The 19841-nt window shown below is 30.4% G+C and overlaps 3 protein-coding genes and 1 pseudogene across 3 annotated transcripts; 1 reads left to right on the plus strand and 3 right to left on the minus strand.

Moving 5' to 3' along the window:
- Positions 1 to 1726: 1726 nt before the first annotated feature.
- LOC114188241 (uncharacterized protein At4g00950) lies at positions 1727 to 3090 on the plus strand. The gene is made up of 2 exons (XM_028076810.1): positions 1727 to 2341; positions 2576 to 3090. The coding sequence occupies exons 1-2, from the start codon at positions 1802 to 1804 to the stop codon at positions 2663 to 2665; spliced, it is 630 nt and encodes a 209-aa protein (XP_027932611.1). The 5' UTR covers positions 1727 to 1801; the 3' UTR covers positions 2666 to 3090.
- Positions 3091 to 3742: 652 nt separating this feature from the next.
- LOC114188242 (fiber) lies at positions 3743 to 6359 on the minus strand. The gene is made up of 3 exons (XM_028076811.1): positions 6195 to 6359; positions 5091 to 5173; positions 3743 to 4058 (listed from the first exon to the last, which is right to left on the minus strand). Exons 1-3 carry the CDS (start codon positions 6271 to 6273, stop codon positions 4029 to 4031), a joined length of 192 nt encoding a protein of 63 aa, XP_027932612.1. The 5' UTR covers positions 6274 to 6359; the 3' UTR covers positions 3743 to 4028.
- A 2487-nt stretch (positions 6360 to 8846) lies between these two features.
- LOC114188237 (uncharacterized) lies at positions 8847 to 11692 on the minus strand. The gene is made up of 3 exons (XM_028076805.2): positions 11479 to 11692; positions 9713 to 10473; positions 8847 to 9565 (listed from the first exon to the last, which is right to left on the minus strand). The coding sequence occupies exons 2-3, from the start codon at positions 10444 to 10446 to the stop codon at positions 9082 to 9084; spliced, it is 1218 nt and encodes a 405-aa protein (XP_027932606.1). The 5' UTR covers positions 10447 to 10473; positions 11479 to 11692; the 3' UTR covers positions 8847 to 9081.
- Positions 11693 to 18066: 6374 nt separating this feature from the next.
- LOC114188553 (LOB domain-containing protein 11 pseudogene) lies at positions 18067 to 18679 on the minus strand (annotated as a pseudogene).
- Between the last annotated feature and the right edge of the window lie 1162 nt (positions 18680 to 19841).

The following is a 19841-nucleotide window of genomic DNA, read 5'->3' on the forward strand; positions in this document are numbered from 1 at the left end:
AAGTGATAGTGTATACATTGTTATATCTATGCCATTTTTTTAAAAATTGACGCTAACTTTTACGTTTTAGAAAAATAAAACAGATAAGTCAAGTTTTATGAGCTTCTCAAATAAACAATAAATTTCTCCTTACATTATAAATTTTGAGCTTATAACAAGTCAATTAATTAAATTAACAAACTCACCGTTTTATTAACTACCTTTTTTTCTTTCTGAAGTGGCCTTTCTAAACATTGTCTCGCTTCATAAATACATTTTATTAATGTAATTTTGGTTTTTTATTTCGACAGCGAAAAAAATCTATCATAGAATCATATATTTTTATTTTATCATATGGCCATGTTTTAATTTTGTCTGACTTTTTTCTTTACTTTGTAATTTTTTATTTTGGTTTTTTATTTTATTTAGTCCCTCTAAAATATTTTTTATTCGTATAATATGTAATAATAGTTTTTCTGTCCATATATATCAAATATTTTTTAAAAGAACTAATTCAAAATATAAAAAAAAAAATACTATATGGACTACAAATGAAAACAATAGTTTACATTAACTAAAACAAAATAACAAGAATAATCCAAAATAAAAATTTAGAAGGACTACAAGAAAAATAGTGCTATATACAATTTAAAAATAATCACGTGTGTGCGTTACTTAATTCTGATTTACTTTATATAGTTGTTGACTTTGAAGTTGTGAGGGTGGTGGGAATAATGATGAATTTTGGCGTATTTGACAATAAGAGAGAGTAAAAGTGGTTCTTTTGGTGGTCTTTTCAGTGTACAATTTCTAAACTTAATTTTAGTTTTCTTAATTCATCACCGCACTCAAAGAGAGGATCGAGATTGAAAAAAAAGAAAAAGAAAAACCCTCCGCAGTTTTTAAAGTTACTGCATAGAATTTTAGTCTTTAGTTAATTGTAATATTTGACATAATAAATGTATAAAGTATAACAAAAATGCAAGATCAATTGATACGTAAGTTACAAACAAATATGGATAAGGTAAAATTAAAAAAGTAAATAGTTAATAAAAATGAATAAACAGTTAGACATGATAAGAAGAAAATATATATGAATTATTTAGTGAGTAAAGAAAAATGATATTGGATAGTTGTAGAGACATTATTAGCCTTGTTTGGTAAGATTTATGTTTGACATATTAAATAGTTATCTGAAACGACATGTCACGTTAGAAATCTCAATAGAAGCTGTGTTCATATAATGTAACTCGATTTCCACTGGAATTTGGTATCCTAAGCTTGTGGCATGGGAAAGGCAGAAGATAAAGCATATTGACTAGGGACAAACACTAAGAAAATAATCCATCTATATAGAACACAATGTTTTCTTAAAGGCCTTCTTGTGACGCTCTTGCATGCACGGGTGTCCATGCCAGACATGTTCACAAATTTCTGCCACTCCCAAATAATGGTTAAGGTAAACAACAAGAGAGAAACATCAATACGGATATTTATACAAGATTTAAGCCATACATTCTTCTACTTTAATCTATCCAAGTAGAAGAATACACATTAATATTAATTTTTTATTATAATTACACATAATTATTATTAAAGATAAAATAACATAACTAAAAAATTATTATATTAAGAATATAATTGTAATACAAAGAACTTATTATTTACCCCGTTTATTTTAAAAAGTCATGAGTATTGAATTTGTAGGTTTTTGGGACGAGATATTCTCTCTTCACTTTTATTTATAAGATGTAACACAGAAAGCTTACTAGAAGGGGAGAGAAAAGAGAAAAAAAAGCAGTGGTGAAGGGGTTTGTGAAGAATGGGGTTTGAGGGAGAGAATGAGAGTGAAAGTGAGGAACAGAAGAAGATAGGACGGTTAGCCTTGTTCTCCATCCCACGAATGGCGTCCCCAGAGAGATCAGGAATGGCTACTCCGCCACTTCACACCTCCGCAGCTGTTCCTTTTCGCTGGGAAGAACAACCAGGAAAACCAAGGCCATGCAGTGCCCTCATCCCTTTCTCCAACCCCGCCGACATCCTTCCCAAGTCCTTGGAACTCCCTCCGAGGTTGCTCATACCCTCTCCCTATGTCACTTCCAACACCTTTCGTTCTCCCTCCTTCACAATCGCTGCCTCCAACTGCTATGGTTCTGATACCAAGGTTCTTGGGGCCATGGTTCTCTCCAAAGCCGGGGACTTCAAGGACTCTCTCTGGTTCGGTTCTTGGAAGAAAAAGCCCTTCAAACTCAGAAAAAGAGAGGTCACTGGGGCCAGTCACGTCTTTCCTTCGTCTTCTTCTTCTTCCACTGATTTTAAGGACACTGAAACCATCTCAAGCATCAAACGTTCTGGCGTCTGGGTTAGCTTTTACTCTTCCTTTCAACATCCAATGTTCTTTCCCATCCCACCTCTGTTTTGAAAACACTGCTACAGTGTTTCACTTGGGACTTTCATTCTTCGCCTGTATTATTAGTGTTTCACTTGAATAAAGTTACTTTTAAAAGAAACATGCTGCTTTTAGTGGGGTTTATGTCAGATCTGTCATTAAAATGAGAAGGGTGTCTGATCTTGCAATGTATAAAATTTTTTGCAGACAAGTATTTGTGAAGGGTTGAAGCTGGTGGTTCCACGGAGGAGTAAAAAAGTGAAGAAAGATGGGTGTGGCGGTGGCCTTAAACCATAGGGCCATATTTCAATTTGTTTGGAATGCATTATCTGGTGAAAAATGAGTTCTTTAGGAGCTATCCAATGGTTCTGATGATATTTTACTTTATGAGATGACTGTGACACATAGAAGGGTTGCAGACAGAAAGTCTGTTTCTTCTGCTGCTATGCTCTGCACTAAAACTTGATGCTTGTAACCTGCAAAGATGTATATGATATTTATTTACTTGCTTTAGTTGTTTAGCTGGTAAGAATTGTTGTTAATAGAAGTAGGTATTATGATTATCAAAGTGGTGGGAAGAAGGCATTGTTAAAGTCTCCGTCTTATCTTATGGTCATGGCCCGTGGAAAATGACATGGACACACATCACACTTCACAAGTTTCTTCATGTTTTGTCGGTACAATATCAATGAGGGCTTAATTAACAAATTAAATATTTTACACATGCTGTTTGTTGTACAAGTTCTTTGAATATTTTTCATTCACGTCTTTCTCTTTCTTGCTCACAACAGTTCAAAACCATGCTATCATCTTTCTCTATTGTTTTCTTAAGAATATTTCTTATGCATGAAAATAATTTACGAAAAAAAAAAAACAATCTCGTCGGTACACTATTTAATATGTACTAATAGCACGTTTGTTTTTCATTAATACAATTTCTCACATTTGAGCGAAAAAAGTTTTTCTTTTCCGACAATCACGAGTTTTATCCCAAAATAAATAAAATATCGCACTTGGTGCAGATGGTATTGGTTTTGTAGTCTGTACAAATACCATCTTAAAAAAAATAATAAATATGAACGCAAAATCTAACTCATTGCCTTTTTAATAATAAACAATAAGAAATTGTGCATATTATTACCGGTATATTTATTAATTTTAGCATCCTTCGGATCATCGTTAGATTCCCAGTTCGAATTTCGAGTAAAACTAGACTATATTTTTAAGATTAGAAATCTTGTGAATGAAATAAATTGTTACTAAAAAGTCCTCTATACACCTAAATTCTCAGTATTCAAGAGAACCGCCTAGACCTCGTGAAGATGTTATAATGTTTCAATATTTAAATGCCAAACAAAATAACATCCATGGGTCTACGTATCAAAAAAATCCTTCATATTGATCCATGGACAGTTTAAGAAATCATATTTTCTAGTACAGCAGAACTAATCAAGCGGCAGAAAAAACTGATATTTCTACCCAACTCATAATGAAATTAATATGAAATGAAACCACTGACGGATTCCGGTACAGACGATATCGTCAAACAGGGAACCTAATCCAATATTCCGTAGTCTTATTTCTCTCACATTTAGACTTAAAATGAGTTCAAACAAGGAAGTCAGCAAATTTTCCCTTGCATCTCTCAAGTAAATCACATTTACTTTTTACCAGACATACCTGCAACCACCTGCAATAAACAAGACACCAGCATCAGGAGACCATTAATGTGGTATTGTTGGTGGCAGAAAGCCCTTGTAGCATTTCTAATTATCAACTACGGTGGGATTGCATAACTCAATTTGGGTTCGCTCTTTTATTTCACATGGGATTTTAATACTTCAATTTCTCAGTATCGATGCAATGAACATAAAAAGGATGCAATGGTTTCACAGGCTTTAAGGATGGTTAGGACTGATAGTTTACGGACATATGTTTGAATAATGTTTTCGAAAAACACTTTAAGATCAAATAAGAAAAAAATCAAATTAACTTCTTCAAAAACTAAAATGAAATTATGCAAAGTAAAAACTCATTGCTTAAAAAAGTTAACATGAAAGAAATTATATAAACTATCTTGTACATAAATTAATTTTAACGTGTAATTAAATTTATTTAACTTTTTTGGAAGTGTTCATATAAAAACTTATCTAAAAAATACTCTGTATAAGCTACGATTTTATATCAGAATTGTCGCGTCAATTGTTTCAACGGTAATATACAGAAGAACTGGTTCTAAAGTTTAAGAGCCACCCCCTTATGCAACTCCCATTAGCTGCCGTTAGAAATGTTATTATAAACCCTTCAAAACGAGCAATTCTTGCTACTAACGGAGGGTTAACATCCAAATGCGGAGGGTACAAAAATATCACGAAGGTTTGCCTAATGTTGAGCGAGAGTGGATGAGACGAAAGTTAGGGACGGTTTTCAAAACCCAGATCATACATTCTGATGCTGAAACTCGGTTGTTTCAAATTAACCTTTTATTAGTTATACGTTATTCAGAAAGAAGGGGACGGAGTATTCTCTCTAAGGACATTGGAAACAACTGAAGCTTATCCTGGAGTCTGGAAATTTAAATTTTAGGAGATAGCACCACCAAAAGAAATTTTAGTATGAATAATATTACTACCACTGATGAAACAAAAATATTACCTAGATTTATAGAACTGCTTGGATTTGAAAACAGTGTAATAAAGTTAGTGTCAAAAGCAACACTTACATCACTTAAAGCAGGTTGAGGAGGTTGCTTGGTTGCCTGATATGAATCCAACATGGGTCTCACAAAGGCTGGAAGAAATAGACCTGAGGGGCATTACGCGGCAAGATAAGTGATTAGCCTGTCAGTAGAAAATAACTATGACCAAAATATGTACAATTTTAAACTAAATCTAATTTTGAGTAGACTCGTTACAGAAATACACTGGTTATAGATAACATTAATCAAAATAAATTTTAAAACCAGAGGCAGAACTCTCACTATCATTCTGCCTTTCCAGACACACCAAGGGAGCTAATAGAAAGGAGCCAAGAACCACAAATAGAACGCTATGCTTTTATTTTAGGCCCTAAGTAATAAAAAGGATATTTAAAGAGCAATTTGAATTCGTCCCTATTTGTCAGGCAATTTTATTAAATAAAAGCAGAAAAGATTCAGGCAATTGGATGCACAAAGTTCAGGCTAGAACAATTTCTTCAATGTGATTCAAATGGTGCATGCCAAACTGCACGTAGACCTATCAAATAAAAGCATAACACATTCAAGCAAATAAGATGTAAGAAAGACAGGAATTATTTTAATGCTTGTGATCCAAATGCTATGTGCCAATTTGAATTAGCGTGATTAAAGATCCAAATGCTATGTGCCAATTGGAATTAGCCTGATTAAAGGAGGATCAAGACTCACGATAACAGTTTTCTGAACAGCAAAAGTAAAAAATCTAATATCACAGGCACGAAATGCACACTGAAGTCACACTACAACAAACAAAAAACAAGTAAAAAAACAGATAAAAAGAAATTTCACGAGCACATATAATCTGCTAGGTCTGGGACATAGGGAGCTAATTAAATGGACATGCTGAATGTCCAGGGTATTATGACAAATACCGAATCACATTAAAATCTACATCCAAACCGTTGAAACACTGACACTAAAAATTTCTACAATTCTCCGAAAATCAAGTGCAGAATTCAGAAGTCTCACAAGAATGAATCCCAATAAGTAATTGCAGATAGAAAGATAAATCAGTCACCACTAACGGAGTTTCTGACATGAAATTATTCGCGAAAGGGGGAGAGTTAAGATTAGGGCTTTTGAGAATACCGAAGCCAGCGATGAGACAGGAAGCGGCGACAACAGGCTCTTGAACGACGAACATCTTCAACTTCTCCATCACTGCCATTTTCGATTTCGTTCTTCCTTTCTCGCTTCCGATTTCTTTGCTTCAATTTAGAATCTTCTACTTATTGTGTGTGTTTGTATTTTTATATTTTTCCTTCTCAATTTTACATTGCTGGACCTACAACTCCGGCCCATCATTCTCTGTATAGCATATTGGGCTGCTAGTGGGCTGCTAATGGTGTCATACAATGAGCCCGTAATTCCGACCCAAACTGACAGAGGGAGCCCACCTTCTGGAGTTGTATATTGTATTTACGCGAAGGTAAGACTATTTGAAAGGAAATATATTATTGGTCAGGGGAAGAAAACTGTTCAACATTTTTTTAGTTTCCCTCTTCATGTGACGTCTACAACGTCTTTGATTATAATTTTTGGACAAATTAAATATAACTAACAGATATTATGTCAAATATGTTTGGCTTATGAATCCAAATGATAAAGACTTTATGATTGTTTCAGTTCTTTCAATGAGTAATGTACCTTTTTAAAGAAGAATATTAGTAGCACTATCTTGAACATATTTCTAACACACCTATTATATGTTAACCTTTAATACGAATTATAAAATTAATAAAATGCTTATAGAATAATTAGGAGGACTCACAATTTTGTAAATTCCAATAAATTTTAACTTATAATAGATAGTATGCATACAAAATTGTATTTCTAGTATATCTGTCCTTTAAAATTAGATCCTTTCAGATTTTGATCCTCAAATCATTTTGACCAATTATGTTAATCCATTTTTGAAATTATGTAACAGTAGCATTGCTATTCTTTTCTTTATTTCCAACAATCCTCAAATTATTTATTTTCTATTCAAATGTTTGAATGTTTACAATGTAGTTGGGGTAAAATATAGTTTTAGAACTTCAAAATCATAAAACTTGTGAAGATGTGAAGACAAGAAAGTTTGAGATTTTTTCATTAGATAAAATTTGATGTTTAGTTTAGTAAATGTTGAATAGAGCTTTTAGTAGAATTATTTAATCGATTTAATTCATATAAATTGAGTAGAAAATAACTATTTGAGTTATGAGTAGAACATAATCGACTACAGAACCCAATTCACTATAAAAAAGAATGCTGAATTAGCTAAAAAAAATCTTTAAAAGATTGAAATTAAGCATAATATTTTTTTCTTCTTGTAAGAACTTGTACATTTCACTAGAAACAATTTAAATCAAATATAATGGATCCATAAGCTCAATAATGAACTATACATAATGCAAACTAAATTTATATTGATAGACAATTTATATGTTAATCTAGATTAATGAAATTGTTGGAGCCAACGGCGGAGCTTCTAAAGGGCATGGGGTGGCCATGGCCCCCCCTTTTTTTTAATTTTTTATTATATTATATGTAATTTATAAATTTTTATTTTATTTTTTCAAAATTTTTAAATTATATGTAATTTATATTCACAATTGATGGTTATTAAATTAGGTGTCTTTTTTTTTATAATGCATAACATTTAATAATAATGAATAATAAAATATACAATCAAATATAATAAAGAATAAAAATATTTATTAAGATATATTTTATTTTCTTTTTTTATTGTCTTTTTGAATTTTCTCTTCCTCTCACATGTTTTCTTTTTATTTTTTAAAAGAAAAAATACTTAGACACAAATTCATTATTTTTTCTTTCGTTTGTTTCGTTTGTTCTCTTTCATTATTGAAAAAAAAAGGTAATTCTCCTGTCTCACTTGATTCTGAAATATTTGTTTAATAGTTAACATATTTTTTAATAGTTAATGTATTATGTGTTGTTTTATAACGGTTTTTAATTGTTGCTTGATTATCATACATTCTTTGTTAGGAACTCTCAATTTTTGATTAGATTGTGATGAAAACTAAAATAATAGATTCATTTTTGAAAGTCATAAAAGGGAAACTATTTGTGTAGATAAAAATAAGACAAATTCAACTTCTTTACAAATTCTGAAACATAATACTAATGATCATATCGTTCAACTAAATGATTCTTTTCTTAATGTTCAACAAATTAAAGGTGAAAATTTTCGTATTAATTCTTTGGAAAGATTTTCATATTTAAGTTGAAAAAAAAAATAGCTGAAAATTTTAGTTTTGATTTAATTATTGATAGTTCAAGAATTTGAAATAACAATACTCTAGATATGTGTGATTTATTTTCTAAGTACAGTTGTACTAAATTATGTATTAATTTTTATTTTATTAGTGGAAATAATTAAAAATATAAATTTTGAGTATATTATTTTGGCTCCCCCAAACTTATTAGCCAAGATCCGCCACTGGTTGGAGCCGTCCATTGACTAGACTTGGTCAGAATAAGTTAGTTTAATACAGGTAGGATCCGAGAAAATAAGAACAAATGCATAAAACCAAGATATAGTCTTATAAATTTAAAAGATTGGATACAGAGTACAACAAATTCAACTACTACGAAAGATGTTAACCTTTCTCCTCACAAAGAGTCATCCCCAACATTTTTATAAGGTTAGCTAGTCACTCAAATAAAGATTTTGGCAGTTAGTAGCTACAAAATAGCATAATAAAGAATCTACTTCCCGTGGAGGGAGGTATCTAAAGAAAAAAGCTCTTTCACATTATCTACACAAAGATTTATGTACATTATCTCATCAACACAACAGATCCAATACCAAAGCACAACTTAGAATTTACAATAGAAGAAGCATCAACAAATCTACAACATTACATACATATCCGGTAAAATGATTGTAGCCACATTCCCTCTTAACCAAGTTCCCTTTGTTCATCAATTTATATGACAAGCAGGGCTGCGATCAAATCTTACAGAACTATGAACGAGGCAACATCCAACCCATTGTCCATCCTAAAAGCAAGCCAGCTCCTACAAGACTCAATCCTAAAGCAAAGGCAACAACATATGTTGTAATATCACACTTTGCATTGACTTGCCTTTCTTGTTTGGGATTGGATATTTTTTGTTTCCTCTTTCGTGAGATTCTACCTTCATAGGACATCCATGGAAGAGCCACTGGAAAGAGAGTAGAGATTGGCTGATCCTTGTTCTTAATCTGACTGTAAAGTGTTTCCAGCTGCAACAGTTGTAACCATTGCTTATAGGCAAAAAGTTGTGAGGCCTGTTTAAAAATGAGAGTAACAATATGCTCTTTCTCTGCGTATGCCTTTTTTGCTGCTTCCTCTGCTTCCCTTGCACGTGTTTGAGAGTGACACAATGCTTCCATTAGTTGAGCTTTGCTGGGATTTTCATCGAAAATATGTTCACTCCTTTTGACATCCTCATGCTTGGGGGTATCACTGCAAACAATGATGCAGGGCCAAACATATATTATGCAAATAAAAAGAACAAATTGTGCATGAATAAAAGAAAAATAAAGTACTGGCAGAATAAAATCTATGGTAGAATATATCATTATGCAGTAAAATGAAATTAACAGCAAATACCTTGAACATTTATCAGAAGCAAAATATAAAAGCCCTTCACGGGCAGAAGGCCACTGGTTCTTATGCATCAATGCTGAATCTAAATTTCCCGTCCTTGTTTTGCAATTGTTCATGCGTGCACATGGGTATCCTCTAAGATGCTTCTTTTGTTGTGGGGGAAGATCACAATTTTCAATGTGGTTGAGTGATTTATGCGAAACAAATGAAGCTAATTCATCCCTATCTGTAGTCCGCCACCATGGTTCGGCTGTATCACTTTCAATCCAAGAATAATCTGATTCCAATGAAAATTCATTACTTTTCATGGAGGATTCTGAGCAGCCAACACATTCAACGTCCACTATCTCATGTTTTGCCATCACATTCATTAATTCCTGAAATTCTTGAGAATTCTTACTTACATCACTAGCTATCAAAGTTTCGACCTCTTCATCTAATGCATTTAACTGTTCATATGTTAGACCCTTTTGACACCCATAATTAGGTTGCAAATGCAACCACCACCTAGAGTCTGATGATAAATTAGAAACTGATGATTTCCTGTTAAATTGCGTCACGTTAACTGTAGTATGATCAGATTCATCTGCTGTACTGTCAAGCTCCATATCAACCAATTTTGATGTTGCACATGAAGATTGGCAACAAGCCAACTTGGGAGCTCTCTTCGCATCTTCTTGGACAAAGCAACGATTTGCAGTTCTTTGCCACAGAGCCCTCGCTTCTGCTCCTGCCATCGTTTATCTATTCTTTCTTCATACTTTCTGAACAAAAATAGAATTACAAGTAGTTAAATTAAAAAATCTACACTCATACCACATTTACACAAAAGAAAAAAAAAATGCAAGAAGGAATTCGTATAATGGTAGATTAGAAGCCCGAACTCTGAAGTCCAAAAACACTCTACGATGTTTTAGCAACATGCTCAAAGCGTATGAGTTCCAAGGTTTGGTAAGCAACCCCACCCTCTCAATTTTGTTGTTAAAGAATTGTATATGTATACCGTAATTTTATAAAAAATAAAAACATATAAACTTAAATATAATTATATATGCTAAAGTTTGTTCATTACTGACTCCTTCCCTAACTTGTTTCTGCATTTGTCCCTGATTGTAACTAAGGCTATGTTGTGGCACATGCTATTAATGAATAAGGTTTTGTTAATTTTCATCAAATAGTTCTCGTATTCGATTTCTTTTACTCTATCCCCAAAGGGAAAACAATAACAAAACTCAAATAATGCCACAGTAGCCAGAAATTATTGATAGAACATGCTTTCAGTGTATGTGTATCTAAATCACCAAACCTGTGATGCAAATGGCTAAAAAGCCTGGAAAAGGATGGTCGCCGCAACCCTGCATAAAAGAGGGACGCCACAACCTCAAAGTTCCCAAAACCCGTTACAGAGTTTTGGGTTTTGCACATGCACTCACCAAATCATATAAATAGTTCAAAAGGGCGGGGAAGAAATAATACAGAAACTGAAAACCCTCTTGCGCGGAAGTGTCTCTCCAAGGCTTCAAGTTAAAAAAACTTACCAAAACAGATACAAATGGGCAAACCCAACCATATTCATAACAAGCATATGAATCAGTCAACACCTAAACGAAATCTGAAGCAATTGCAGAAAACGAACACAGACACCACAAATTCGAGCCACCAAAATAAGCACACCGACCATATCCCGGGACTAATCACACAAAATATTCAAACATATGAAAAAATTGAGACGAAAACGGAGAAAAGAGAGAAGGATTGAGTGAACGAACCAAGGAAGAAACCGGCAGATCACGGATGAAGGTGAATGAAGGGATGGATGGATCCAACGAATGAGAGAGTGAACAAGAAGAAGGAGATGACGCTGTTTGTTTTTTCGTTTTCGTTATCATTCCACTACTCTATGCTGTCGGTTTTCTCACACACCCTTTTTCTGCTCCGTCATGGACACGACAACAACCCCGGTTTAGGACCACAGCGACGCCGTTTTCGGCATTATCTCTTACTACTTACGCAGTCTTTGTCAAATGGTTGGTGTGTGCGTTTGGCAATGGTGGCCCACAGGAAATCAATCTACAGAGGTTTTTGTGTACGCTCTGATAGTGACACGTGGCAGTAAGCGCCAAAATCAAAGGCTGATTACCTCTCCAGCGGGCCATCATATGATAAGAATTAAGTAAGCACTCTTATCTTTCTTAGATCACAAGAGTGAGCTTTCACTTTTCTTTTTCTTTTCTTATTTATTATGAAGGTGCAGAATGGCATAGGAAAATCCCAATCGTGTAGGTATATGCCAAACACGATTTCGGCCTGTCCTTGGAATTAAATATTAATTAATTTGGTAAAGAAGTTATAAATGCTGACTTTTGCGGTGTAGGTATGAAATTTGATCAGTAACAACTTTTTATCCAAGCCCTTCAATTGGTTTTTATAATTTTTGTAGTTATTATTTGTAAGATCTTTTAATTTAAAATCATTGAATGAAATTATTGGTAAATATGCATGGTTATTGATTTAGAAAGTATGGAGTAAGAATTAATTATTGTTGATTGAGGTGACGGGGCATTATGAGAAGAATTGCATTAATTGGGTGGGTTTATAAAACAATGTGCTTGCGTGAGCTTAGAAGTTTTATTTTATGGTGGAGTGGAGAATTAATAGTAGTAAATAACAATGACGGAAAGAGTGCGGAAGAAATTGAATACTCTATTCAACGAGTAATGAGCATAACTGCGATCCATGTTATTGTTTGTTTTTTTTTCTTGGGAGGGAACGATGGAAAGATTCGGCACTACACATTGTAGTAGGTGAACAAGAATATACACGGTCACCTTTCATATAATTTAGGTTAAGCATTGTTATCAACTTTCATATATGCTGATATTTCATTAAAATAAAATACAAAAAAAAAAATACAAAGTATGAGAATAACAAAATTTATAATAAAAATTACACTTCACAAATTATGATTATAAAAATAATTAAATAAGTACTTTGAGGTTAATTAACTTATTCTCACTCAAAAGTAAAAATAATTGAAACCTGAAGTGTATTGTGATTTCTCATTCTCTAAATCATTCATATATATGTAATAATAATAATAATGACATATACTTTAATCACTCAAAATAAAAGATTACAATGAGACTTTATAAATTGAACAATCAAATATAAAGAGAGAAACGATAAATATTTATAAAGTCCATTCAACCATTCCCACAACTATATACAAGGAAAGAACAAATGAGAGGCAAATTCAAAATTATTCTTATACAAATAACACATAAAATATAAAACCACTTCTCTTTTTTAGGTAAATGATCATACAACGACTTCTAAAGAACCACCAAAGTTTTAGTGGGTGGCAGAACATCCAACTAAATTAAATTCCCCTAATCAACACAATCCATACTAGACGAATAAAATATTTTTGAATTGGTCTTATCTCCAGTCGATGTGGAACTTCCAACACATTCCCTCACATCGAGGTATATTCATCTCGTACGTGGGACTAGAAATTATTGGATTATCCGTTAGTTGTCCGATAGTAGGTGAAACAAAATATCAAAGAAATTTCGCTAAGATAAACTCTAATTTGGTTCTAATACCATGTTAGAAATAGACTTTAAGTCTAGTTCAATGTCACAAAACCGACTTGTAAGATGATGATTACACTCACTTATATATTGTGAATTGACCTTATATACTTCTTAGATTAGAATATCATAAGTTACTTTTTGTAATTAATAATAATAAGTTAAAATTTTATCCCAACAATTAAACAATGTTAAACTACGTATTTTCAATACATAAGATATTATACATTAAAATCCTCCAATTATAATATTGGATGTTAAAACCAAAAAAAAAAAATTATATTTGATAAAACAAACAACATATACATCAGTAAGCTCACATTTCACAATCAAATGAACAAATAGAAGCATGAATATAATTAATTAAGATTAATACACAAAAGTTACACAAAGAGGAAAAGAAATGTATAAATTTATTCAAATATTATTATCATAAACAAATAACGTTACACGATATATTAGCAAAAAAATTAAAAACCTAAATAATTGAAAGCTGAATTTGTAAAAATAGTCTTATCCCATCGGCGGAACATGGTTATGACTAAGGGGAGTCATGATTTCCCCAAAAATCTTCAATTTTATTTTTTACATGTATTTAATTATATATATATATATATATATATATATATATATTATATTATACAAAATTTCAAAAAGTCTTTAATTATATTATATATACATTATATACTATTATATTATATTATATTTTATATATATATATATATATTTATTTATTTATTAAGTTTTGAAATTTTTTTATCATTTTGTTTATATATATATATTATTTATTTATGTATTTTTATTGTTTAAAAAATAAAATAAAAATTAATTTGATGGATGCTCGTTAATAAAAAGGAATAGGATTTTATTTTTGTACATAAGATTTTTTCTCAGTAAGTCATCAATGAAGTATGAAAGTAAAAAGATAGATAAAAAAATAATCGAGGGAAGAGATTGAAGAACACATAGATTGATGAATATATTATCACAATATATCTCATCAATCAAGATTAATATTGTATTATGATTTATGTGTATCTTAAATTTATGATTCTCTTATTCCTCTTACAATGTTATTTTCAACTTAAGTTTTCTCCAAATTAGTATGAACCCTAATCAAGATTTTAGGAATTCTTTTATGAAATTGGCATGAACCTTGATTATAGTTTTCCTCATATTAGTATAATTATAAATTATGAAATTTAGGGATTTTGTATTTTCAGTTTAAAGTTGTAAAAATTTTATGAATGTATTTGAGTTGCATTACAAATTTTGTTATTCATAATAAATTATTTGAATAGTCTTAAATTGGAATAGAAAGGAAAAATATTAGAAATTGAAAAATACATCCGATCGATGTGAGAAAATAATTTAAGTAGAAGAAATGAAAAGTTTATTTATTTATTTAAAAAATAATAATTTATATATAAAAAATTTTAATTTGACACCATTACAATTTTTATCCAAGTTTCGTCATTGCTCAGGCCAATGGACTAGCCCAAAAAAACTTGGAAAATAAGTTGTGGTAGAATTAAATGACGAACTATTTTTATTATATGACTCATTTGAAATAGTATGATAGGCCCAAATGTTATTTAATAAAATATAATGGTCTATTAGTTATTATAAAAAGTCAAAATACAATGAAATAAAGATCAAGTTCAACCCCCCAACTTGATGGACGTTATCTTGTAAAAGGTTATTAGGGTTTTGTCTATAGTCATAAGCTTCTTTTACAGTAAGCCATCAAAGAAAAAGAGTGTGAGAATAAAAAGAAAGACAAAAAAAAGAGATAGATCGAAAAAAATGAGATTTAAAAATAAATATTGAAGAATATGATTGAAGAACATATTCTTATTGAATATCTCATTAAATGGTTATATACATAAATATGTGAGAATCATGAATCTTAAAATTCTATAATAGTTTTCTACAATAAATTATTATATCATTAAAACTACAAAATTAATTTACAATATCAAGATAAAAAAGTCATAGTAGGTTATTTTGAAGAAAAATATTTTCTACCTATAGTTTAAATGAATTTAGGTTTAATTTTTTAAAACACGTCAAAACAGTTCTTTTATCCAACACTATACAAACTTTTTTAATAATCCATCAACTTAACCGGACCAATATGTATAACGACTCTACTTAATCCATCACCTTAAGTCATTCAAATAAAAAACATTTGCTTAGCTTTAAAATACAAGGACATTTAAAATATATAAATTTTATAAACACTCTTGATGTTGATGTAATATAAAATTTAAATTTCCAGTATTAAATAAGATTTCGAGTTATAAGAATTCTTTTAAGTCTTAAAGATCTAATGCGTAAACTAAAAATAATTAAAACTAAGACTTTTATAAAATTCATATACTAAGATAAATGCTAAAAAAATCATAAAAATAAGTAGCATAGTAAAAATTATTAAGAACTTATAGTGTAAATATGAGTTATTGAATTATCATATTTATTTTAAAGTTAAATATGTTTTTAAATCTTTAAATTTTAATGTGAAATTAGAATTTGTTTATATTCACTACAAGAAAATGCTTCATTAGTAACTAATTTTAGTGATAAAAAACTATTAGTTACTATAATTATTAATTTAGATACAAATTTACAAAGTAAAAAAATGATTGGTTACTAAAATAATTTATATTATGAATAAAAAATTATAATTGGTCACTAAATTGGTTTTTAAAATTAGCTACCATAGTTTTGGTTACCAAAGAAAATTGGTCACTAAAAATTAGTTACCTAAGTTTTGGCTATCAACATAACTAGTTACTAAATTGGTCTCTAATTAATTAGTGACAAATTTAGTGACCAATTATAATTTGTTATTTATATTAGTAACTATACTAATTAATAAATTTTAATTTTGTAAATTGATATCTAAATTGGTCAGACTAACAACTTTTAGTTATAAGACATTTTCTTGTAGTGATTCTAAATTTTGAAATTTTGATAATTTAATTTTTAAATTTAAAATTTAAATAGAGATGGTCTTTAAATTATTTTAACGTGTATAATGTGTTAGATTGATGTTTAAATTATTTAAACCGTTTAATACATTTTAATTTAAATATAAATCTGAAACATTATTTGACATATGTAAAATAAATTTAATATCATTATATTAAAATAGCTATATTCATATTTTTAAAATTTAAAATAAAAAATATATTAAAATTTAAAACGATAAGAAATTCTAATTTTATGTCTAAATAAAAAAATTCTAAATTAAAAAAAATACAAAATATTTAACCCTTTGTTTTTTTTTTCTAGACTCGTACCAAAAAGATTCATTTGTACGAAACTTTAACCAAATAAAGAAAAGTTTCATTCACCTATGTCTATGCAAGTTCTTTTCCTCCTTGCATTTATTAGATAACGTATCTCCTATATACGTCAACCATTATTATTATTATTTGTCATATATTAGAAATTCAGAACCCTGTCTTTATTTCCTCAACTGTGTCGGTATAGCAAACAAAATGTTGGGTGGGTTAGGGTTATGGGTTTTATTTTGTAACTCTGTGAAATGGGGGACTCAAAATGCCATTGCCTCTTTCTATATATTTTTGTTGATATTGCTGTCTGTTGCGAAATTAACATTTGTATTGGTCAGGAACTAAAATTAGGATAAATTATTTTACTTCTTTGCATTTATATATTTACGACTTATCTCTTTTATATTTTATTTTAACTAAATCCTTTTCCAATTTGAATTAAAATTAAAAAGTTCTTACACAATTAGTTTGGTTAGTTAATAAATATTAAATTAAAGTTAATTTAAGGAAAAATGAGATATTTTAATTTTTTCATTTGGTCCAAATTTTGAATAGCTCAGAATGGAAAAGTAGTTATTTTTAAGTATTTAATACGCTCAAAAGTTGGGATTTGAATTAAATAATAAAAATATTAATACAAAACTTAAACAAAATAACATTATTTATAAGTTATAACAATGGTAGAGAAATTTCATGTCACGAGAATATATATATATATATATATATATATATATATATATATATATATATATATATATATATATATATATATATATATATATATATATATAAACGCTGTGTCCTGAATACCTCTGCCTAGATGGGAACACATTTGAGTAATATTTTTCATTTGAGAAAACCCATATCTACAAGTCCATTAATTTAAAAAATTAAAGATTTATCTTTCTACTAAGTTTAAGTCAAATATATCTGTATAATATTTGAAAGTTAGAATTAATATGAATAAATATTTTCTGTTTTGCTTTATATATAGATTTTGAGTTTAATAATGTAGTTATTGGTATAATTTCTTACATGAAATAAAAAAAATACTTAGTATAACTTTTACACTAAAGTAATCGTAAATAATATTTTTTTTCAAAAAACAAAATTGCCGTTCTGCTGAGTTTATTTCACATTATCCAGTGGACATTGCCAATTTTGATTACAATGTATTCTGTCTTTGTAATTTCGGAGTTGATTCAGATAAATTTGAAGAGAGAACAAAAAATGGAAAGGATTTTGAATTTATACATAATGTAATTTGTATAATTTTTATATTATAACTCTCTAGATCTTTATTCTAAATCTGTGTATGAAGTATGCACAGAAAAGTTTTTTTAAAGCATGTCTTTTGCTAATATTCATTAATTAGTGATCATCGTTTAGAAAAGAAAGTAAAATTGTTAAAATATGAGCACATAGGTGTACAATATTACTGAGCAGAGGTATATATAATGTTCTAGGAGGGTGTTGAGATATTGCTGTATAGCCAGCCACCTTCCACATGAAATTCAAACGGATCCGAGGCCATAGCAGAATCAAACATAGGGACATTGATGTCAGATAAAGGATCGTAACTGTTACCAATGCTCAACAATCGCTCCTTTTCTTCTCTAATCTCTGAGATCCGTGTTTTTATCGAATCCAACTGTGCCTTCAGTTCCTCGATCATCTTCTGTAACTCATAAATAACTCCAGCACTCCCATAAACTGGATCTCTAACCCTTGCTATGGCCTCGTACACCATGGATTTAACTGCATCACCTCTCTTTGCTTCCTCAACCCTCTACAACAACAAACAATACGCATATTTTAGTTAAAGAAACTAATTAGATAAACCTTTTGCTACGAACAAAATGGATGCATCATTATATATATCTCACCTGAATAATTTTGACAACGTTTTTAGCACCGAACACTCTATGCACTAGAGCAAAATTCTCAACTTCATCGGTTGGGAAATACGGAGCGAGTACGCACTTACTCTCACATCTGCGGCGTAACATTCTGCAAGCTGCGCAAGGTTGAAGTTGCATACTCGTCTTTGCCTCATCAGCATGGAAAGGTGCCATGAAGAAATATTATTAGTGTCATAACTCAGTATAATCAAGGTTATATATGTAGAAGATGAAGTTGTTATAATAGGAAAAGCAGAGAAGTTCTTGCTTGTGTATGTGCTACCTTTTCAAAGGTTAAGTGCGAGGAAGATGCAGAGGCGGCCACAAAAGACAGATTTTGAATGACGGTAAACGTAAAAGTATATACATAAAAACAAGAACTTGAAAACATTCTGTGACTTTTGTACATCTCACTGTTGGGACAGGGGACCTAACACAAATGGAAATAAGACCAAGCAATACAAATTCCCACGTGGCTACGCCAAACTCCAACTACATTGGAAGGAGCTAAAAATCAGAACACCGTCAGAAGTTTAAATGTTTTGTATAATAAACTTCATTGTTTTACCCTAAAGAAATGTTGAAAAAATATATAAAATATATATGGCATGTCTTTTGAATTTTGGACATACATAGCATACGTCAAATGTATAGGGGTGAATTCAAAGTAGGAAGTGTAAAATGTCTTACCATGCACATTGCGATATAACATATTAATTTCTTTCAGTGGTTTCTGTCCTTGAAAATTGAAAAGAAAAAACAAAAGCGTTAGCTAGCTTTGGTTGACAGGTAGCGTTTTATGAAATCATCACAGCCAAACTTTGACTGCAGTGGACCGCAACTGCAAAATATAAACGAAACAAAATCTTCAAAACCCTTCTTGTCGGTGCTCGCAAGCTAGGGGCCAGTCATGCTAGATCTTTAACTGTGAAGTTACGTGTGTGTGTATATAAAATGTGCACACAGTGCGCAAAACCTGTCTAATTTTCTTCTTTTTGTAAAAAAAGAAAAGAAAAGAAAAAAGAATGTCTATCATATGCAACAAACCAACACATACCCTATAACAAAACCTGTAAAACTTTCGGGATATTTGAAAGGGCAAAGATCATGAATTTGTAAAAGAGTAAATATTTTCCGTGGTCTGGATGTTCTCATAAATTCGGTGCTCTCTGGTCTTTTCCTTACTTTTCAATATTTTATAAGGCTTTTAAGAACATGTTGGGTGAGTTTAGTATTTGTATGTACAAAGACCATTCATATGAAATGGATGTGATAATGCGCATAAGTAGGGAAAACCTTGTTTCTTATTCAAATGGAGGAGGAAATGTTTCATTCC

The sequence above is a fragment of the Vigna unguiculata genome, chromosome 6, assembly GCF_037176805.1.
Source record: "Vigna unguiculata cultivar grain cowpea cultivar isolate G323 ecotype 2 chromosome 6, ASM3717680v1, whole genome shotgun sequence".
In the NCBI taxonomy this organism is placed as follows: domain Eukaryota; kingdom Viridiplantae; phylum Streptophyta; class Magnoliopsida; order Fabales; family Fabaceae; genus Vigna; species Vigna unguiculata.